The 24,215-nt window shown below is 39.8% G+C and overlaps 1 protein-coding gene across 4 annotated transcripts in view; it reads right to left on the reverse strand.

Annotated features, from left to right (window-relative positions):
- Positions 1 to 24,215, reverse strand: part of BTNL9 (butyrophilin like 9) — a 50,578-nt gene that overhangs the window by 16,510 nt on the left and 9,853 nt on the right. For all 4 annotated transcript variants that reach the window (XM_059175998.1, XM_059175996.1, XM_059175997.1 and 1 more), the window contains 3 exons: positions 18,276 to 18,404; positions 18,039 to 18,071; positions 17,724 to 17,744 (listed from right to left, as the gene is read on the reverse strand). In XM_059175998.1, coding sequence (XP_059031981.1) covers positions 17,724 to 17,744; positions 18,039 to 18,071; positions 18,276 to 18,404 — 183 coding nt within the window. The remainder of the gene's footprint in view (positions 1 to 17,723; positions 17,745 to 18,038; positions 18,072 to 18,275; positions 18,405 to 24,215) is intronic.

Genomic DNA, 24,215 nt, shown 5'->3' on the forward strand with positions numbered 1-24,215 from the left:
TCTTCCCTTTCTTTCCTGTCTCTCTCGCTTTTTTTTTTCTTTTTGTTTTCTTCTGTCTCTCGTTTGGGTTGGGAATTCTGATTAATCAGAAGTGTTCCAAGGTGCACCTTGACTGCACCACGGTCAATACATCCAGCTACATCTGTTCAGTCAACTCTCACCAAAATGACTAGGAGGAGGAATGCCCAACAGAAGAAAATTAGAGAGGATGGGTCTTCTGCAACAGAGCTAACAGCTATCAACATAGACAATATGTCGGAAAGAGAATTCAGACTAACAATTATCCAGGCAATAGCTAGGTTGGACATAGCCATGGATGACCAAACGGAATTGATTAGGGCTGAGCTGAAAGCGACGAGAGATGATGTTCACAATGTTAGGGCAGAGCTTAAAGCTACCAGGGCTGAGGTTCACAATGCTCTCAATGAGTTCCAATCTAATCTAAATTCTGTCAAAGCTAGTGCAACTGAGACAGACGATAGAATTAGTGATCTGGAGGACAAACAGATAGAGAGAAAGGATCAGGAAAAAGCCTGAAACAAATAGCTTAGAAACCACGAAGACAGAATCAGGGAAATAAATGATGCCATGAAATGTTCCGATGTCAGAATTATTGGAATCCCTGAAGGGAAAGAGAAAGAAAGAAGTCTAGAAGATATAGTGGACCAAGTTCTTCATGAAATTTTCCCAATCTAGCGAATGGAACCAGTGTTCATGTACTAGAGGCCAAGCAGTCTCCACCCAAGAATATAGATTCCGAAAAACATCAAGGCACCTGATAGTCAAACTGAGGAATCAAAACTGTACGTATAATCTCTTGAAAGCCACTAGGACAAAGAGGGTCCTTACTTACAGAGGAAAGCCCATCAGAATAACGTCAGACCTGTCCACAGAGACCTGGCAAGCCAGAAAGGGCTGGCAAGATGTATTCAGGGCACTGAATGAGAAGAACATGCAGCCAAGAATACTTTATCCAGCAAGACTGACATTCAAAATGGATGGAGAGATAAAGAGTTTCCAAGACCGGCAAGGCTTAAAATACTATGCAACCACCAAGCCGATACTGCAGGAAATATTACGGGGGCTTCTTTAAAGGAGGAAAAAGCCCAAGAATAGCCTTGAAGAAATATAGATACAATCTACAGAAAGAAAGACTTCAAAGGTAACACGATGTCAATAAAAACATATCTATCCATAATCACCCTCAATGTGAATGGCCTAAATGCACACATAAAACGGCACAGGGCTGCAGACTGGAAAAAACGACAGGACCAATCCATATGTTGTCTACAAGAGACCCATTTGAACCTAAAGATACACCCAGACTGAAAGTGAAGGGATGGAGAAGCATTTTTCATGCCAATGGGCCTCAAAAGAAGGCTGGGGTAGCGATTCTCATATCAGAAAAATTAGATTTTAAACGAAAGACTGTAGGCAGATATATAGAAGGACACTACATAATCCTTAAAGAGACTATCCACCAAGATGATCTAACAATTGTAAATATCTATGCCCCCAATATGGGAGCAGCCAATTACATAAGAAAACTGTTAATCAAGATAAAGAATTATATTGATATGAATACATTAATAGTAGGACATTTTAACATGCCTCTCTCAGAAATAGATCATTGAAGCAGAAAATCAATAAATAACAAGAGCATTGAATGACACACTGGACCAGATGGACCTCATAGATATATAGAGAACATTCCACCCTAAAACGACAGAATACTCATTCTTCTCAAGTGCACATGGAACCTTCTCCAGAATAGACCACATACCGGGTCACAAATCAGGACTCAACCGATACCAAAAGACTGAGATTATTCCCTGCATATTCTCAGATCACAATGCTTTGAAACTGGAGCTCAATCACAAGGAAAAGTTCCGAAGGAACTCAAACACCTGGAAGCTAAAGACCACCTTGCTTAAGAATGCTTGGATCAACCAGGAGATCAAAGAAGAACTGAAACAATTCATGGAAACCAAGGAGAATGAAAACACTTCTGTCCAAAACCTATGGGATACAGCAAAGGCGGTCCTAAGGGGGAAATACATAGACATCCAAGACTCCCTCAAAAAAAACCTGAAAAATACAGAATACACCAGCTGTCCTGGACCTTAAAGAACTGGATAATCAACAAAAAAATCAAACCAACTCCACACATAAGAAGGGAAATCATCAAGATTAGAGCTGAGATCAATGAGGTAGAAACCAGAGATACAGTAAAACGAATCAATGAAACTAGAAGCTGGTTTTTTGAGAGAATCAATAAGATCGATAAACCATTGGCCACACTAATCCAAAAGAAAAGAGAGAAAGCCCAAGTTCATAAAATTATGAATGAAAAGGGAGAGATCACAACTAACACCAAGGAAGTAGAAACAATCATCAGAAGTTATTATCAACAGTTATATGCCATTAAGCTTAGCAACCTAGATGAAATGGATGCATTCCTGGAAAACTATAAACTACCAAAATTGAACCAGGAAGAAATCGACAACCTGAAAAGACTGATATCTAGTAACGAGATTGAAGCAGTGTTCAAAAACCTCCCAAAAAACAAGAGCCCAGGACCTGAGGGATTCCCTAGGGAATTCTCCCAAATTTTCAAAGAAGAAATAACACCTATTCTCCTGAAGCTGTTTCAAAAAACTGAAGCAGAAGGAAAACTTCCAGAATCCTTCTATGAAGCCAGCATTACCCTGACCCAAACCAGGCAAAGAGCCTACCAAAAAGGAGAATTTCAGACCAATACCACTGATGAATATGGATGCTAAGATTCTCAACAAGATCCTAGCCAACAGGATCCAACAGCACATTAAAAAGATTATCCACCATGATCAGGTGGGATTCATCCTTGGGCTACAAGGATGGTTCAACATTCGCAAACCAATCAATGTGATAGAACAAATTAATAAGAGAAGAGAGAAGAACCACATGGTCCTCTCAATCGATGCAGGAAAAACATTTAACAAAATGCAGCATCAGTTCCGGATTAAAACACTTCAAAGTATAAGGGATAGAAGGAACATTCCTGAACTTCATCAAATCTATCTATGAAAGACACACAGCAAATATCATCCTCAATGGGAAAAAGCCTGCAGCCTTCCCACTGAGATCAGGAACATGACAAGGATGCCCACTCTCACCACTCTTGTTCAACATAGTATTAGAAGACCTAGCAACAGCAATCAGACAACAAAGAGAAATAAAAGGTATCCAAAATGGCAATGAAGAAGTCAAACTCTTTCTCTTCGCAGACGACATGACACTTTATATGGAAAACCCAAAAGACTCCACCCCCAAAACACTAGATCTCATACAGCAATTCAGCAGTGTGGCAGGATACAAAGTCAATTTACAGAAATCAGTGGCTTTCTTATACAGTAACAATGAAAATACAGAAAGGGAAATTAGAGAATAGATTCCATTTACTATAGCACCAAGAACCATAAGATACCTGTGAATAAACCTAACCAAAGAGGTAAAGGATCGGTACTTGAGGAACTACAGAACACTCATGAAAGAAATTGAAGAAGAAACAAAAGGATGGAAGACCATTCCATGCTCTTGGAACGGAAGAATAAACATTGTTAAAATGTCTATACTGCCTAGAGCAATCTATACTTTTAATGCCATTCCAATAAAAATACCACCGGTATTCTTCAAAATAGCTGGACTAAATAATTCAAAAATTTGGATGGAATCAGAAGAGACCCCGAATCGCTAAGGAAATGTTGAAAAACAAAAATAAAACGGGGGGGGGGGGGCATCACGTTACCTGATTTTAAGCTTTACTACAAAGCTGTGATCACCAAGACAGTATGGTACTGGCATAAAAACAGACACATAGACCAGTGGAACAGAGTAGAGAGCCCAGATATGGACCCTCAACTCTATGGTCAATTAATCTTCGACAAAACAGGAAAAAATATACAATGGAAAAAAGACACTCTCTTCAATAAATGGTGCTGGCAAAACTGGCAGCTATATGTAGAAGAATGATACTCGACCATTCTCTTACACCGTACACAAAGATAAACTCAAAATGGATAAAAGACCTCAATGGGAAACAGGAATCCATCAGAATCCTAGAGGAGAACATAGGCAGTAATCTCTTAGATATCAGCCACATCAACTTCTTTCAAGATATGTCTCCAAAGGCAAAGGAAACAAAAGCAAAGATGAACTTTTGGGACTTCATCAAAATCAAAAGCTTCTGCACAGCAAAGGAAACAGTCAAGAAAACAAAGAGGCAACCCACGGAATGGGAGAAGATATTTGCAAATGACAGTACAGACAAAAGCTTGATATCCAGGATCTATAATGAACTCCTCAAGCTCAACACGCACAAAACAGACAATCATATCAAAAAATGGGCAGAAGATATGGACAGACACGTCTCCAATGAAAACATACAAATGGCTATCAGACACATGAAAAAATGTTCATCAGCACTAGCCATCAGGGAGATTCAAATTAAAACCACATTGAGATATCACCTTACACCAGTTCGAATGGCCAAAATTAACAAGACAGGACACAACATGTGTTGGAGATGATGTGGAGAAAGGGGAACCCTCTTACAGTGTTGGTGAGAATGCAAGTTGGTGCAGCCTCTTTGGAGAACAATGTGGAAATTCCTCAAGAAATTAAAAATAGAGGGAGGAGTCAAGATGGTGGAGAAGTAGCAGGCTGAGACTACTTCAGCTAGCAGGAGATCAGCTAGATAGCTTATCTAAAGATTGCAAACACCTGCAAATCATCGGGAGATTGAAGAGAAGAACAGCAATACTGGAAACAGAAAAACAACCACTTTCTGAAAGGTAGGACTGGTGGAGAAGTGAATCCAAAGCTACGGGAAGATAGACGCCGGGGGGAGGGTCCGGCTCCCGGCAAATGGCGGAGCAACAGAGCACAAAATCAAGACTTTTAAAAGTCTGTTCCGGTGAGGGTCATGCTCCAGAGGCTAAACCGGGGCGAAGCCCACGCAGAGTCAGAATAGCCTCAGGTCCCGCAGGGTCACAGAAGGATCGGTGGTGTCTGAGTGTCGCAGAGCTTGCAGGTATTGGAACGGGAAAGCCGGCTACAGAGACAGAGCCGACAGTAAGCTCACAGCTCGGGGTTACCTTGAAACGGTCGCAGGCTCAGTGAGCTCGGAGCGCGGCCAGAGGTCAGGCAGACGGGAGTAACTGGGCGCTGTTCTCTGAGGGCGCACTGAGGAGTGGGGCCCTGGGCTCTTGGCTCCTCTGGGCTGGAGACCAGGAGGCCGCCATTTGTATTCCCGTGCTCCGGAACTCTACAGAAAGCGCTCAGAGAACAAAAGCTCCTGAAAGCAAACCCGAGTGGATTACTCACCCCGGCCCCTGGTAAGGGCGGTGCAATTCCGCCTGGGGCAAAGACACTTGAAAATCACTACACCAGGCCCCTCCCCCAGAATATCAACAAGAAATCCGGCCAAGACCAAGTTCACCTACCAAGGAGTGCGGTTTCAATACCAAGGAGAGCAGCAGAATTCCAGAGGAGGAGAAAGCAAAGCATGGAACTCATGGCTTTCTCCCTGTAATTTTTTTAGTCTTGCAGTTAATTGAATTTCTTTCTTTTTCATTTTTTTTTCTCTTATTCAGCTAAAATTTTTTTTAACTTTTACCCTTTTCTTTTTTAACGCTTTTTAACTAGTTCATCTAATATATATATTTTTTCTTTTTTATATTTTTCTTTATTCATTTTCTTTTTTTAACTTCTTTTTTTCTTTTCTTTCTTTTTCTTTTTTTTCTTTCTTTCTTTTTGAACCTCTTTTTATCCCCTTTCTCCCTGCTCTCGATTTGGGATCTTTTCTGATTTGGTTAAAGCATATTTTCCTGGGGTTGTTGCCACCCTTTTAGTATTTTATTTTCTCCTTCATATACTCTTATCTGGAAAAACTGACAAGGAGGAAAAATTCACCACAAAAAAAAGAACAAAAGGCAGTACCAAAGGCTAGGGACCTAATCAATACAGACATTGGTAATATGTCAGATTTAGAGTTCAGAATGACAATTCTCAAGGTTCTAGCTGGGCTCAAAAAAGGCATAGAAGATATTAGAGAAACCATCTCGGGAGACATAAAACCCTTTCTGGAGAAATAAAAGAACTAAAATCTAACCAAGTTGAAATAAAAAAATCTATTAATGTGGTGCAATCAAAAATGGAGGCTCTCACTGCTAGGATAAATGAGGCAGAAGAAAGAATTAGTGATATAGAAGACCAAATGACAGAGAATAAGGAAGCTGAGCAAAAGAGGGACAAACAGCTACTGGACCATGAGGGGAGAATTCCAGAGATAAGTGACACCATAAGACGAAATAACATTAGAATAATTGGTATTCCAGAAGAAGAAGAAAGAGAGAGGGGAGCAGAAGGTATACTGGAGAGAATTATTGGGGAGAATTTCCCCAATATGGCAAAGGGAACGAGCATCAAAATTCAGGAGGTTCAGAGAACACCCCTCAAAATCAGTAAGATTAGGCCCACACCCCGTCACCTAATAGTAAAATTTACAAGTCTCAGTGACAAAGAGAAAATCCTGAAAGCAGCCCGGGAAAAGAAGTCTGTAACATACAATGGTAAAAATATTAGATTGGCAGCTGACTTATCCACAGAGACCTGGCAGGCCAGAAAGAGCTGGCATGATATTTTCAGAACACTAAATGAGAAAAACATGCAGCCAAGAATACTATATCCAGCTAGGCTATCATTGAAAATAGAAGGAGAGATTAAAAGCTTCCAGGATAAACAAAAATTGAAAGAATTTGCAAACACCAAACCAGCTCTAAGGAAATATTGAAAGGGGTCCTCTAAGCAAAGAGAGCGCCTACAGGTGGTAGATCAGTAAGGAACAGAGACCATATACAGTAACAGTCACCTTAAAGGCAATACAATGGCACTAAATTCATATCTCTCAATAGTTACCCTGAATGTTAATGGGCTAAATGCCCCAATCAAAAGACACAGGGTATCAGAATGGATAAAAAAACAAAACCCATCTATATGTTGCATCCAAGAAACTCATTTTAAGCAAGAAGACACCTCCAGATTTAAAGTGAGGGGGTGGAAAAGAATTTACCATGCTAATGGACATCAGAAGAAAGCAGGAGTGGCAATCCTTATATCAGATCAATTCGATTTTAAGCCAAAGACTGTAATAAGAGGTGTAGAAGGACACTGTATCATAATCAATGGGTCTGTCCAACAAGAAGATATAACAATTTTAAATATCTATATGCCCAATGTGGGAGCAGCCAACTATATAAACCAATTAATAACAAAATCAAAGAAACACATCAACAATAATACAATAATAGTAGGGGACTTTAACACTCCCCTCACTGAAATGGACAGATCATCCAAGCAAAAGATCAGCAAGGAAATAAAGGCCTCAAACGACACACTGGACCAGATGGACATCACAGATATATTCAGAACATTTCATCCCAAAGCAACAGAATACACATTCTTCTCTAGTGCACATGGAACATTCTCCAGAATAGATCACATCCTTGATCAATCAGGACTCAACCGGTATCAAAAGATTGGGATCATTCCCTGCATATTTTCAGACCACAATGCTCTGAAGCTAGAACTCAACCACAAAAGGAAGTTTGGAAAGAACCCAAATACATGGAGACTAAACAGCATCCTTCTAAAGAATGAATGGGTCAACCGGGAAATTAAAGAAGAATTGAAAAAAATCATGGAAACAAATGATAATGAAAATACAACGGTTCAAAATCTGTGGGACACAACAAAGGCAGTCTGAGAGGAAAATATATAGCGGTACAAGCCTTTCTCAAGAAACAAGAAAGGTCTCAGGTACACAACCTAACCCTACACCTAAAGGAGCTGGAGAAAGAACAAGAAAGAAACCCTAAGCCCAGCAGGAGAAGAGAAATCATAAAGATCAGAGCAGAAATCAATGAAATAGAAACCAAAAAGACAATAGAACAAATCAACGAAACTAGGAGCTGGTTCTTTGAAAGAATTAATAAAATTGATAAACCCCTGGCCAGACCTATCAAAAAGAAAAGAGAAAGGACCCAAATAAGTAAAATCATGAATGAAAGAGGAGAGATCACAACTAACACCAAAGAAATACAAACTATTATAAGAACATACTATGAGCAACTCTACGCCAATAAATTTGACAATCTGGAAGAAATGGATGCATTCCTGGAAACATATAAACTACCACAACTGAACCAGGAAGAAATAGAAAGCCTGAACAGACCCATAACCAGTAAGGAGACTGAAACAGTCATTAAAAATCTCCAAACAAATAAAATTCCAGGGCCAGACGGCTTCCCGGGGAAATTCTACCAAACATTTAAAGAAGAACTAATTCCTATTCTCCTGAAACTGTTCCAAAAAATAGAAATGGAAGGAAAACTTCCAAACTCATTTTATGAGGCCAGCATCACCTTAATCCCAAATCCAGAAAAGGATCCCATCAAAAAAGAGAGCTATAGACCAATATCCTTGATGAACACAGATGCGAAAATTCTCACCAAAAATACTAGCCAACAGGATTCAACAGTACATTAAAAGGATTATTCACCACGACCAACTAGGGATTTATTCCAGGGTTGCAAGGTTGGTTCAACATCCTCAAATCAGTCAATGTGATACAACACATAAATGAAAGAAAGAACAAAAGCCATAGGATACTCTCAATAGATGCTGAAAAAACATTTGACAAAGTACAGCATCCCTTCCTGATCAAAACTCTTCAAAGTGTAGTGATAGGGGGCACATACCTCAATATCATCAAAGCTATCTATGAAAAATCCACGGCAAATATCATTCTCAATGGAGAAATACTGAAAGCTTTTCCGCTAAGGTCAGGAACACGGCAGGGATGTCCATTATCACCACTGCTATTCAACATAGTACTAGAGGTCCTAGCCTCAGCAATCAGACAACAAAAGGAAATTAAAGGCATCCAAATCGGCAAAGAAGAAGTCAAATTATCACTCTTCACAGATAATATACTATATGTGGAAAACCCAAAAGACTCCACTCCAAAACTGCTAGAACTTATACAGGAATTCAGTAAAGTGTCAGGATATAAAATGAATGCACAGAAATCAGTTGCATTTCTCTACACCAACAACAAGACAGAAGAAAGAGAAATTAAGGAGTCCATCCCATTTACAATTGCACCCCAAACCATAAGATACCTAGGAATAAACCTAACCAAAGAGGCACAGAATCTATACTCAGAAAACTATAAAGTACTCATGAAAGAAATTGAGGAAGACACAAAGAAATGGAAAAATGTTCCATGCTCATGGATTGGAAGAATAAATATTGTGAAAATGTCTATGCTACCTAAAGCAATCTACACATGTAATGCAATTCCTATCAAAATACCATCCATCTTTTTCAAGGAAATGGAACAAATAATTCTAAAATGTATATGGAACCAGAAAAGACCTCGAATAGCCAAAGGGATATTGAAAAAGAAAGCCAACGTTGGTGGCATCAAAATTCCGGACTTCAAGCTCTATTACAAAGCTGTCATCATCAAGACAGCATGGTACTGGCACAAAAACAGACACATAGATCAATGGAACAGAATAGAGAGCCCAGAAATAGACCCTTAACTCTATGGTCAACTAATCTTCGACAAAGCAGGAAAGAATGTCCAATGGAAAAAAGACAGCCTCTTCAATAAATGGTGCTGGGAAAATTGGACAGCCACATGCAGAAAAAAGAAATTGGACCATTTCCTTACACCACACATGAAAATAGATTCAAAATGGATGAAGGACCTCAATGTGCAAAAGGAATCCATCAGAATCCTTGAGGAGAACACAGGCAGCAACCTCTTCGACCTCAGCCGCAGCAACATCTTCCTAGGAACATCGCCAAAGGCAAGGGAAGCAAGGGCAAAAATGAACTATTGGGATTTCATCAAGATCAAAAGCTTTTGCACAGCAAAGGAAACAGTTAACAAAATCAAAAGACAACTGACAGAATGGGAGAAGATATTTGCAAACGACATTTCAGATAAAGGACTAGTGTCCAAAATCTATAAAGAACTTAGCAAACTCAACACCCAAAGAACAAATAATCCAATCAAGAAATGGGCAGAAGACATGAACAGACATTTCTGCAAAGAAGACTTCCAGAAGGCCAACAGACACATGAAAAAGTGCTCCATATCACTCGGCATCAGGGAAATACAAATCAAAATCACAATGAGAGATCACCTAACACCAGTCAGAATGGCTAAAATCAACAAGTCAGGAAATGACAGATGCTGGCGAGGATGTGGAGAAAGGGGAACCTTCCTACACTGTTGGTGGGAATGCAAGCTGGTGCAACCACTCTGGAAAACAGCATGGAGGTTCCTCAAAATGTTGAAAATAGAACTGCCCTATGACCCAGCAATTGCACTACTGGGTATTTACCCTAAAGATACAAAGGGGCACGTGCACCCAAATGTTTATAGCAGCAATGTCCACAATAGCCAAACTTTGGTAAGAACCTAGATGTCCGTCAACAGATGAATGGATCAAGAAGATGTGGTATATATACACAATGGAATACTATGCAGCCATCAAAAGAAATGAAATCTTGCCATTTGCGACAACATAGATGGAACTAGAGTGTATCATGCTTAGCGAAATAAGTCAAGCAGAGAAAGACAACTATCATATGATCTCCCTGATATGAGGAAGTAGTGATGCAACATGGGGGCTTAAGTGGGTAGGAGAAGAATCAATGAAACAAGATGGGATTGGGAGGGAGACAAACCAAAAGTGACTCTTAATCTCACAAAACAAACTGAGGGTTGCTGGGGGGAGGGGGGTTGAGAGAAGGGGGGTGGGGTAATGGACATTGGGGAGGGTATGTGCTTTGGTGAGTGGTCTGAAGTGTGTAAACCTGGTGATTCACAGACCTGTACCCCCTGGGGATAAAAATAGATGTTTATAAAAAATAAAAATTTTTTAAAAATCATAAAAATAAAAAAAAAGTAATTAAAAATAGAGCTTCCCTATGACCCTGCCATTGCACTCCTGGGTATTTACTCCAAAGATACAGATGTCGTGAAAAGAAGGGCCATATGTACCCCAATGTTTATAGCAGCAATGGCCACGGGCACCAAATTATGGAAGGAACCAAGATGCCCTTCAACGGACGAATGGATAAGGAAGATGTGGTCCATATAGACTATGGAGTATTATGCCTCCATCAGAAAGGATGAATACCTAACTTCTGTAGCAGCATGGATGGGACTGGAAGAGACTATGCTGAGTGAAATAAATCAAGCAGAGAGAGTCAATTATATGGTTTCACTTATTTGTGGAGCATAACAAATAGCATGGAGGACATGGGGAGTTAGAGAGGAGAAGGGAGATGGGGGAAATTGGAAGGGGAGGTGAACCATGAGAGACTATGGACTCTGAAAAACAATCTGAGGGGTTTGAAGTGGTGGGGGGGTGGGAGGTTGGGGTACCCGGTGGTGGGTATTATAGAGGGCACGGATTACATGAAGCACTGGGTGTGGTGCAAAAATAATGAATACTGTTATGCTGAAAATAAATTAAAATAAAAAGAAAACAACAAGTTTGAATGACAGAATGGAACAAATGGATTTAATAGATGCATTCAGAATATTTTATTCTAAGCCAGAAGAATACACATTCTTTTCAAGTGAACAGGGTACCTTCTCCAGAGTAGATCACATACTAAGTCACAAATCAGGCCTGAAGAATTCAAGATCTAAGTTATATACCATGCAACTTTTCTGACCACAATACTATGAAACTAGAAGTCAACCACAAGAAAAAGTCTGGAAAGATTGGAAACACATGGTAGTTTAAAAAAAAATACAAATCTTACCCTTATTACCCTTATAAAAACAGAATATGTTTACCATATCTCAAGAAATAAAGTTCAAATATAATATTTCCCAAAAAATTCTCAAAGAAATATTCCATTTTGACAATATCGTTTTAACTTTATATCATTTTTCCTCTTTCCAATGATGTTTTGTAAGTTTCTTGGCCTGAGAAGTAGTAAAAACTGCATAACCATTGTTAAAAAAAATACTATGAAACAATGAATGGATCAACCAGAAGTCAAAGAAGAAATTAAAAAGGACATAGACATTAGGGAGGGTATGTGCTTTGGTGAGTGCTGTGAAGTGTGTAAACCTGGTGATTCACAGACCTGTACCCCTGGGGATAAAAATATATGTTTATAAAAAATAAAAAATTTTTTTAAAAAAAAGGACATAGAAACAAATGAAAATGAAACCCAAATGGTCAAAACCGGTCCTAAGAGGCAAATATACAGAAATACAGGCTTACCTCAAAGAGCAAGAAAAAGCTAAAAAAAAAAAAAAAATCCTAACCTTTCACCTAGAGGAGCTAGAAAAAGAACAACAAACAAAACCTAAAGCCAGCAGAAGGAAGGAAATAATTAAGATGAGAGTAGAAATAAATGATACAGAAACTACAAAAACAATAGAATAGATCAACGAAACCAGGAGTTCTTTAAAATTTATAGCTCTCTAGCTATGCTTATCTAGAAAAAAGAGAAAGGAATCAAATAAATAAAATCACAAATAGGGGAGAAATAACAGCCAACACCACATATCATAAGAAATACAATCCCATAAGAGAATTTTATGAAAATAACTATAGCCCAACAAATTGAACAGTCTAGAAGAAATGGTTAAATTCCTAGAAATATATAAAATACCCAAACTGAAAAGACAAGAAATGGAAAACTTGAACAGACTAATAACCAGTAATCAAAAAATTTTCAACAGACCAAAATCACAATGAGATACCACCTCACACCAGTCAGATTGGCTAAAATTAACAAGTCGGGTAATAACAGAAATTGGCAAGGAGGCAGAGAAAAGGAAACCCTCTTACACTGTTGGTGGTAATGCAAGCTGGTGCAGCAAAACTGGAAAACAGCAGGGGGGGGGCTCCTCAAAAAGTTAAAAATACAGCCACCATACGACCCAGCAATTGCACTACTAGGTATTTATCCAAAGGATACAAACATAGTGATTCAAAGGGCACATGCACCCCAATGTTTATAGCAGCAATGTCTACAGTAGCCAAACTATGGAAAGAGCTGAGACGTCCATCAACAGATGAATGGATAAAGAAGATGTGGTCTATATATCTATAGTGGAATATTACTCAGCCATCAAAAAGCATGAAATCTTACCATTTTGCAATTATGTGGATGGAACTAGAGGGTATTATGCTAAGTGAAATAAGTGTATCAGAGAAAGACAAATACCATATGATTTTATTCATATGTGGAAATTTAAGAAGCAAAACAAGGGAACATAGGGGAAGGGAGGGAAAAATAAAATAGGATGAAATCAGAGAGGGAGACAAATCACAAGTGACTCAACTATAGGAAACAAACCGAGGGTTGCTGGAGGGGAGAGGGATGTTAGGGTAATTGGGTAATGGGCTTTAAGGAGGGCACTTGATAGAATGAGCACTGGGTGTTCTATGCAACTGATGAATCACTGAATTCTACCTCGGAAACTAATAATACACTATATGTTAATTAATTGATTTTAAGTTTCAAAAAATTCCCAATGAACAAAAGTTCAGAACCAGGGAGCTTCACAGTTAAATTCTACCACTAATTTAAAGATGAGTTAATACTTACTCTTCTCCAACTATTTTTAGAATAGAAAAGGAAATTCATTCTTTGAGGCCAACATTACCCTAACAGCAAAACCAGATAAAGATACCAAAAGAGAGAGAGAGAGAGCACGATACACCAACGTCCATTATGAGCATAGATGCAAAAAATCCTCAACAAAATCTTAACAAACTGAATCCAACAATATATTAAAAAACTCATTCACCATGATCAAGTGATATTTATTCCTGGGCTACAAGTGTGGTTCAACTTCTATAATCAATGTGATACATCACATTATTAAAGAAAGAATAAGAACCACATGATCATTTCAATAAATACAGAAAGACAAAGTACAACAGTGATTCATGACAAAAACCCTCAACCAAGTAGGTTTAGAGGGGAAATACCTCAACATAATAAAGACCATCTATGAAGAATGGGGGGGGGGAGTGAGAGCTTTTCCCTCTATGGTCAGGAACAAGACAGGGTTACCCACTCTAACCACTGTTATTTAACATAGTATTAGAAGTCCTAGCCTCAGCAAGCAGACAACAAAAATAAATACAAGGAATCCAGACTGGCAAGGAAGAAGCCAAACTTTCACTCTTTGCAGATGACATGATACATTAAACAGAAAATCTGAAAGACCCCAACCAAAAAAGTGCTAGAACTGATACACAAATTCAGCAAAGTTACAGGATATAAAATCAATGTACAGAAATCTGTTGTATTTCTATACACCAACAATAAAAAAGCAGGAAGGGAAATTAAGGCAACAATCCCACTTACAATTGCACCCAAGACAGTAGGATACCTAAGAACAAATCTAATCAAAGAGGTGAAACACCTGTTCTCTGAAAACTGTAATACACTCATGAAAGGAATTGAAGATGACAGAAAGAAATGAAAAGACAGTTCATGCTGATGGATTGGAAGAACAAATATTGTTAAAATAGCTATACTATCCAAATCAATCTACAAATTTAAGGCATTCCATATCAAAGTACCAACAGCATCTTTTACAGAACTAGTACAAACAGTTCTAAAATTTGTATAAAACCACCAAAGACTCTGAATAGCCAAAGCCATCTTGAAAAGGAGAAACAAAGCTGGAGGCATCACAATTCTGGACTTTAAGATATAATGCAAAGCTGTAGTAATCAAAAGAGCTTGGTACTGGCACAAAAATCAAAGGAACAGAATAGAAAACCCAGAAATGAACCCAAAACTAAATGGTCCATTAATCTTCAACAGAGCATTAAAGAATATCCAATGGGGAAAAGACAGTCTCTTCAACAAAACAACATGCAAAAGAGTAAAACTAGACCACTTTTTACACCATACACAAAAATAAATTCAAAATGGATGAGAGACCTAAGAATGTGTCAGGAAACAACAGAAATGCTTGAAGAAAACATAAGCAGAGAAAACACAAGTAACTTCTTTGGCATAGGCCTTAGCAACTTCTTCTAGATAGGTCTCCTGTATCAAGGTAAATAAAAGCAAAAACAAACTATTGGGACTTCATCAAATTGAAAGCATCTGCCCAGCATAGGAGACAATCAACAAAACTAAAAGGCAACCCACTGAATGAGAGAAGATATTTGCAAATGACATATCTGATAAAAGCTTAGTACCCAAAATCTAGAAAGAACTTAAAAACACAATACCCAAAAACCAAATAATCCAATTAAAAAATGGGCAGAATGCAAAAAAGTCCACGTTCTCCCAAAGAATACAAACAGATGGCCAATAGACATGTGAAAAGATGCTCATCATCAATTCAACATCAGGGAAATGCAAATCAAATCTACAATACATTACCACCTCCCACCTGTCAGAATAGCTAAAATCAACAATATAAGAAACAACAGGTGTTGGTGAGGATGTGGAAAAAAAGGAACCCTCTTTCATTGTGGGTGTGAAAGCCACTCTCTTGTGTTTTTTTTTCATTGTGTTATTTAGTCACTATACAGTATGTCATTTGTTTTTGATGTAGTGTTCCAAGATTCATTGTTTACGTATAACACTCAGTGCTCCATGCCATACGTGCCCTCCGTAATACCCACTACCAGGCTCACCCATTCCTCTAACCTCCTCCCCTTTAAAACCCTCAGTTTGTTTCTCAGAGTCCACAGTCTCTCGTGGTTCATCTCCCCCTCCGATTTTCCCCAATTCACTTTTCCTTTCCTTCTCCTAATGTCCTCCTTGTTATTCCTTATGTTCCTCAAGTAAGTAAAATCATATGATAATTTACTTTCTCTGCTTGATTTATTTCACTCAGCATAATCTCCTCCAGACCCGGCCATGTTGATGCAAAAGTTGGGTATTCATCCTTTCTGATGGCTGAGTAATATTCCATTGTATATATGGACATCTTCTTTATCCATTGGTCTGTTGAAAGGGACCTCAGCTCTTTCCACAATTTGGATATTGTGAACATTGCTGCTATGAACATTGGGGTACATATGGCCCTTCTTTTCACTACATCTCTATCTCTGGGGTAAATACCCAGTAGTGGAATTGCTGGGTCATAGGGTAGCTCTGCTTTTAGTTTTTTGAGGAATCTCCACACTGTTTTCTAAGTGGCTGCAGGAACTTGTATTCCCATGAACAGTGTAAGAGAGTTCCCCTTTCTCCACATCATCTCCATTTGTTGTTTCCTGCCTTGTTAAATGATAAAGTCTCTCTTGAAAACAGTATGGAGGTTCTTCAAAATGTTAAAAATAGAACTACCTAATGATTCAACAACAGTGGGTATTTACCCAAAGAAAACAAGAATGCTAACTGAAGAGGATACATGTAGCCCAATACATGGGGTATATGTACCCCAGTACTGTTTATAGCAGTATTATTTACAATAGCTAAAATATGGAAGCAGCCCAAGTGTACCTCGATTGATGAATGGATAAAATAAAATGTGGTATACATACATACATGTATGTATATATAATGGAATATTACTCAGCCACAAAAAATTAATGCTTGCTATTTGCAATATCATGGATGGAACTAGAGACTAGAGAGTATAATGCTAACAAAAATAAGTCAGAGAAAGACAAATACTATACGATTTCATTCATGTGGAATTTAAGAAACAAAACAAGCAAAGGGAAAAATATAGAGAGAAAATATTATATATGTTCATATATATGTATATATGAAATATAGAGAGAGAAAGACAAATCAAGAAACAGATTCTTAAAAAAAAAAGAAACAGATTCTTAATTATAGAGAACAAAGTGATGGTTATCAAAGGGGAGGTGGGTGGGGATTTGGGTTAAACATGTGATGGGGATTAGGGAGTGCACTTATTTGTATAAGCACAGGGTGAGCTATGTTAGTGTGGAATCTCTATATTACACATGTAAAACTAATATCACACTGTATATTAATTAACTGGAATTAAAATAAAAACTTAAAAAACAGTAATCCCTCATGGGAAAGTCAACACTGTGCTCTAATTTAGACTATGGTGTTAATTACTTCTTATAGTAGGCCTTCCGAAGGACTAGGTGGACTACAAAACAAGCTTCTCAAATCTCGAAATTTCGTCTGGAATTTCACTGGGGCATACAAAGTGGTTCTTGAGGTCTTCCCCCACCCCATCTGCCCCCACCCCCACACCATGGTTCAAGTCCCCTGGGGAGAAAAGCGAACCTGATAAATTAGTCACACTTCTGTGCAAATTAAAGCAGCCTTCCTTCCCAGTGGCATTCGCATTAAAAAGAGAAAGATGTTCTAGGAAGGTGAACCGGTGGGAGTAAATGTTTAATGGTGGAATTGTAAACAAATCATGTAATTTGCAGGAAAGGAGCAGGCCCGGTTTGTGGGAGAGTCTGAAGTCAGACCTCCGTGGCAGCTGCACGTGAATCCTGTGGGAGTGGAGATGTGGGAGGCGCAGAAGGATGGATTTAGAATTACATTGTTGCAATCCGCCGCTCTCCACTGAGCGCCTAAAGCTATTGAACACTTTCCACCGCACACGCACTGGGTTACCCCACTAGTCCGCAGCCAGCACTGTGGGCGCGGCACCCAGAACTTACCCAGTTCCGCTGTGAGTCTCTCTGGAGAAGAAACGAAGAAAAGAGGAAAATCTCAATGGATGAACACTGCGGCGTCACTCCCCTAGAGCGCACAGACTCGGTCCCTGTGCGTTCTGTGCAACCAGGACCGGCTGCGTGCGTTGGAGGAGTGGACTTGGTGGCGGGGCAAGTGGCAAAGCAAACCTCCAGCACCCTGCTCCCAAGTACCCCGGGGTCTGAAGTCCTTACCTCCCCCACCCACCAAGTCCTCCCCCTTCTCCCACCACTTTCTGCTACTTAGGGAAACGGGCGGCGTGCGCCCCTCTCACTGCTTACCTTTGTCCTTCTCAGCATGCTTTCTCAGCTTTTCTGAAAGGTCGAGGGAAGGGGGGCGTAGGTGAGGGCGAGTGCTCGCCCTTCTTCTGCAAGGTCCCACCCCAGCCCCGAGTCGCCGCGGAACCGCGCCTCCTGGATGCCCCTTCCGCCTCCAGCACTTTCTTCCCAGCAAAGCGCGCGCCAGGCGGGAGACCACCCTCACACACACCCCACCCCCCAGTCCAGTCTGCCCTTTACCTTGGCACTGCCGTTGCTTCTGAAAGAAGTACAGCGCCAGCGTCATGAGGAGAGCCAGTAGGAGCGGCAGAGCCACCAGCGTCCCGAGGAAAGCCCGCTTCCAAGGGGAGCCTCCGGGTAAAAAGGCATCTGGAAAACACCTCACAAGGAGCTGTTTCGCTCTAGGCGCCACTGAACACTTCAGGGACAAGCCTATTCTACACCTAGCGTGCCGAAAAGCCTTCCAAGCCGCCAGGCGTTAAATCTCGTGGGCAATCTGTAAAACGTGCACGAGGGCGGCCGCACCTGCGCTCCGCGCAGCTCTCCGCGAGGAGGACCCCAGTACTAGGGGTGGACTTAAGCCAAGATAGGAAAATACAAACTGAAGGGTATGGAAGGGAGGACTGATGGATCCCACCCACTTCCCCAGCTTTTAGCTTCTGGGATCTTGGCCCTATCCTCACCCCTCCACCCTAAACCTCTCTCCATAATTGTCCTACTTCTGAAGAACATGAAAATGGAAGGTGTTAGTATCCGAAAACCAGAGAATTATTGCTCTGTACCCACACGGTTAAACCCACAAGTCATTTTCCCTGCCTTTTTTTTTTTTTAATTAAAATTATCTTTATATTTATGCAGAAAATCCTTGAAAAATAAAAAGTGTCCAAATAGAACAAAGAAATCTACCAATATTTCAGGATACAAAATCAAAATACAAACATCAATTTGGAGTTTGTTGCATTAGCAACAACTTAAAAATAATATCAAAAATCTTAAAATACTTCAGAAGAATTTTATGATAGGTGATCTTCTTCCCACTTCTTACAAACACTTGCTTCTAGTTCTCATCACAGCGTTGGAAGAATTGGCTCACTGGGGAGGCTTTGTCCTCAGGCAGGATGTGACTGAGACCCTCTCCCACAGGGGCCAGTGGGCAAAGAAATACACAAGCAAAATGGAAAGTAACCCTTTAGGAACTCCTGTGGCAATGTAACATAATAATTTGGTGTCTGGAAGATTATTATTTTCAAAAATGATGGTTTTTATCTCAGCAGTCTTTTTAAAAAATGTATTTTTTCCTTTTTTATGGTAGTAAAATATAAATTTTACTATTTTAACCATTTTTAAAGGTACAATTCAATGACATTAAGTTACTTTCACATTGTTGTGGATCATCAATACCGTCCCTATCCAGAACTCTCTTGGTCTCCTACACTGAAATTCTACCCCTTAAACACAAACTCCCCATTTTCTACTCCCTACCCACCTTGAACGCCAGCAACTGGCAACTTCTATTCTACCTTCCATCTTTATGAATTTGACTACTCTAGGTACCTCCCTTTAAGTGAATCAAACAATATTTGTCCTTTGGTGTCTAGCTAATTTCATTTAGCATTATGTGGTTCTTTTTTTCTTTTTCACTTTAATTTTTCTAGTAGCGCATTTTTATTGACTTGTACAAAAATATTGGGCCACAAGGGATTGGTCCTTCACTACAGATGGTTTACGGAGCTCTGATCTGTAGGTTAAGAGCAAGGGCTCCAGGTTCAATGCCTCCCACATTTGCTAACCTCTACTGTGTGCCCTTGTTCAAGCTTCTCCTGCCTCCTTCCTCTTTCCCCAATGACCATACATGTTCGTTCCCATTCCCACCGCTGGAACTTTGTGTTTGCTGTTCCCTCTACCTGAATGTGCTCCTCACAGACATGCACGTGAACCACATGCTCTTTTGAAAAGCATAAATGCAAATAAAAAGAGAAAGAATTGGATTTGGAAAGAGACGTCCTCCTTTTCCCTTTTCTTAGAACATTTCCTCATAAAACTCAAAAAACCTTTTCTCTCTCCCTCTGAGATATATGTAAATGTTTTTGAAAGCTAAATAAGTTCTTACTAGCTTTACAACCCAGAAATGTTTTTAATTATTTATTTATTTATTTATTTTAATTTTTTTTAATTTTATTTTTTCAGTGTTCCAAGATTCATTGTTTATGCATCATACCAAGTGCTCCATGCAATAGTGTCCTCCTTAATACTCACCACCAGGCTCACCCAATCCCAACCCCTCCTCTCCAAAGCGCTCAGCTTCTCAGAGTCCACAGTCTCTCATGCTTCGTCTCCTCTGATTTACCCCAACTCACTTTTCTTTCTTTCGCCTAATGTCCTCCATGTTATTCCTTATGCTCCACCAGTAAGGGAAACCATATAAGGAGTTCAGAGCCATTTCTTTGAAATGTAAATATCAAGGAGAAGGTGTCCCTTTGTCCTATCTCATGGGGTTTAAGGTGCCTGGCTCCAAGTTGTGACTATATGTTTGTCATAGAGATAGAAGCCACTCTATTTTTCCTCTGGATAACACAATTAGCTAACCCGAAAAGCCACCCCAATGACACAGTACATATTTTCAATAAACTATGTGTGACTTGTGGTGTTGTTGGGTCCTCTTACTCAGTGACAAGTTATCATTTAGAAGGGTCAGATTTCTCTTTGTTTTTCCACAGTCGACCCTTGAACAACATACATTTGAACTGCGTGGGTCCACATAGATCTATTTTTTAATATAAATACAATACAGTACTCTAAATGTATTTTCCTCTTCTTAAGATTTTCTTTTTTTAAAGTTTTTATTTTAATTTCAGTTAGCTAACATATATTGTAATATCAGTTATAGTTGTACAATATAGCAATTCAATACTTCCATACATCACCCAGTGCTCATCACTACAAGCCCTCCTTAACCCCCATCACCTGTTTAACCTATCTCCCTGTGACTGACCTCCCCTCTGGAAACCATCAGTTTGTTCTCTGTAGTTAAGAGATTGTTTCTTGGTTTCTCTCTCTCCCCCTCTCTCTTATTTTATCCCTTTGCTTGTTTGTGTTGTTTCTTAAATTCCACATACAAATGAAACCATATGGTATTTGTCTTTCTCTGACTTATTTTGCTCAGCATAATACCCTAGATCCAACTATTTCCTTGCAAGATAGCGAGATTTCATTCTTTCTATAACTGAACAATGTTCCAGTTCCAATGTGTGTGTGTGTGTGTGTGTGTGTGTGATTTCTTCTTTATTTGTTCATCAACTGATGGACACGGGCTGCTTCCATATTCTGGCTATTGCAAATAATGTTGCTATAAGCATCAGGGTGCATGTACCCCTTCCAATTAGTGTTCTTGTATCCTTTGGGTAAATACCAAGTAAAGAACTTAACAGGGTCATAAGGTAGTTCCATTTTTAACTTTTTCAGCAACCTCCATACTGTTTTCCAGAGTGGCTGCACCAGCTTGCATTCCCAGCAACAGTGCAAAAGGGTTCCCCTTTCACCACATCCTTGGCACCATCTGTCATTTCCTGACTTGTTACTTTTAGCCATTCTGACAGGTGTGAGGTGACACCTCATTGTAGTTTTGATTTACATTCCTCCAATGATGAGTGATGTTGAGCATCTTTTCTATTTTGTTTGTAGTTTCCATATAATTTATTTCTGCTCTAGTCTTAATTATTTCCTTCCTTCCACTGGCTTTTGATTTTGTTTGTTCTTTCTCTAGCTCCTTTAGATGCAGGGTGAAATCATTACCTTTGAGCTTTTCCTTGCTTCCCCGAGTAGGTCTGTATTGCTGTAGACGTCCCTCTCAGAGCCACTTTTGTGGATCCACCAGACGTTTTATTAGACTATTGTGGTTCCATTTTCATTTGTTTTCGTGTACTTGTTAAGTTCTTCTTTGATTTCCTGGCTGACCCATTCGTTTGTTTAGTAGCACGTTACTTGACCTCCGTGTGTTTTTTTGTGTTCTCTCCAGATTTTGTCTCCTTGACTTCAACTTTCACAGCATTGTGGTCAGAAAAGTTACGTGGTGTGATTTCAATCTTCTTGAATTTGTTGAGGTTTTTTGGTCTGCTAATATGTGATCTATTCTGGAGAATGTTCTGTGTGTACTTAAAAAGAATATGTGTTCTGCTATTTTAGGATGGAATGTTCTGAATTCATCTGTTAAGTCCATCTGGTCCCGTTCGTCTTTCCAAGCCATTGTTTCCTTGTTGATTTTCTGTTTAGATGATCTGTCCCTTGATGTAAGCAGGGGGAGGAGGTTACTGTCCCCTACTCTTATTGTATTACTATCAATGCATTCTTTTATGTTTATTATTAATCAGTCATCTATTTGTGTGCTCCTATGTTGGGTACATAAGTATTTACAATTGTTGATCTTTTATTTGTATAGACCCCTTTATTATTAAATAGTGTCATTTGTCCCTTTTTACAGTCTTTGTTTTAAAGTCTGTCTTTTCCAAGATAAATCATCGCTCCAGCTTTCTTTCGACATCCCCGTGCATGAGAGATGTTTCTCCATCCCCTCACGTTCAATCTACAGGTGTCTTTGGGTCTAAAATGGATCTCTTGTAGGCAGCATCTAGATGGGTCTTGTCTTTTATCCATTCTGCCACCCTTTGTCTTTTGATTGGAACGTTTGGTCCATTTACATTCATGGTTTTCCTTATCTCTGTGTTAAGTGTCTCAGTCATGTCTTCCAGTCTTTTCTCAAATCTGGTGAGTATGCTTATGATTATTCCTTTATTTTTTTCCCCTAGTTTCCTTAAAGGTATATTGGATTTTTTAAATTAACATATAATGTATTATTTGCCTCAGGGGTACAGGTCTGTGAATCATCAGTCTTACACAATTCACAGCACTCACCATAGCACATACCCTCCCCAGTATCCATCATCAAGCCACCCTATCCCCTCCCTCCCTCAGCAGCCCTATGATCATTGCTTTTTTTTTTTTTAATTTCTTTTCAGCATAACAGTATTCATTATTTTTGCACCACACCCAGTGCTCCATGCAATCCGTGCCCTCTCTAATACCCACCACCTGGCATGATCATTGCTTTAAATTCTCTGTCATACATGTTACTTACATATGTTTCATTTAGCCCTCTACCCTGGCTTTATCTCATTCTCCCATTTGTGATCAATTTCTCTGTCTCTTCATTTTGTCTGCCTCTCTGTGTCTGTTTCTGTACATTAAGAACGTCTTCTGCTTTTGAAAGCAGTGATTTTATGAAGAGTAGGTCCTGGAGTGCCCTGCAGGATAATGTTCCCTGTTTACGAGAAACTAGCACTTTAGCAAACCATCTTATGTGTTCTACTTATACCTTGCTGTTGGGTCTGGCCCTTTATCTTTTCAGTATAGTTGTCTACCCTCACTCTCCTCCTGCTGTGGGTGTGTTTGCTCTCAGTGATGTCAGTGAGACCCAGGCATGCCTGCTCTGAGGAGGTGTGCCCACTGGGGAACTTGGGAGTGTAGTGGTGATGTTAGCAGTATTTGCATTGGGCCCTGAGTCCAGAATCCTAAAGCACTATGGTGGCTGGGAGCTCTTGCCAGGCTGGTCTGAGTACAAGGCTGGCCATAGTGCTTGGTGATGGCTGGATGCGGCTGAGCCTGACACGTGAGGGTGGCTGGTGGTGCACGTGTGGGCACTGCACCACAGCTGGGCAGGGTTTGTTGTGGCAGCTATGCACCTGTTGGCTGGACAAGGCACATGGGCATCTTTAACAAAATTTGCCCTGAACTCTGGGTCAAGACAATAACTGTGTATGCAGCCCCACCTCCCGCAGGGGTGGGGGGAAGAAGATGGCACCTGCCACCTCCCTTATTTTTAGAGAAGTCCCCCAACACTCTCTGAAATCAGGATGAACAGATCTGACTCCCATTTACCTCAGCTTTGTGCAAACTGCCTTTTTTACATTGCCTCTCTGTGCAGTCTGCTGTCTCCCTGAAGGCAGTGACCCAGCTGTCACTCACACTGCAAGCCAGTGCATGGTCAGATGACTTTTAAAGCTCCAGGCTCCAAATCCCACTGTTTTTATAAACTTACAAACTTAAAGACAAACGTTAGGGGAAAGAGTCTTCCCTGGGTAAATTCCCTGGTACAAGGGCCCATTTTTCTGCCCTCTCTGTGCATGC

Source organism: Mustela lutreola, chromosome 5 (genome assembly GCF_030435805.1).
Source record: "Mustela lutreola isolate mMusLut2 chromosome 5, mMusLut2.pri, whole genome shotgun sequence".
NCBI classification, from domain to species: domain Eukaryota; kingdom Metazoa; phylum Chordata; class Mammalia; order Carnivora; family Mustelidae; genus Mustela; species Mustela lutreola.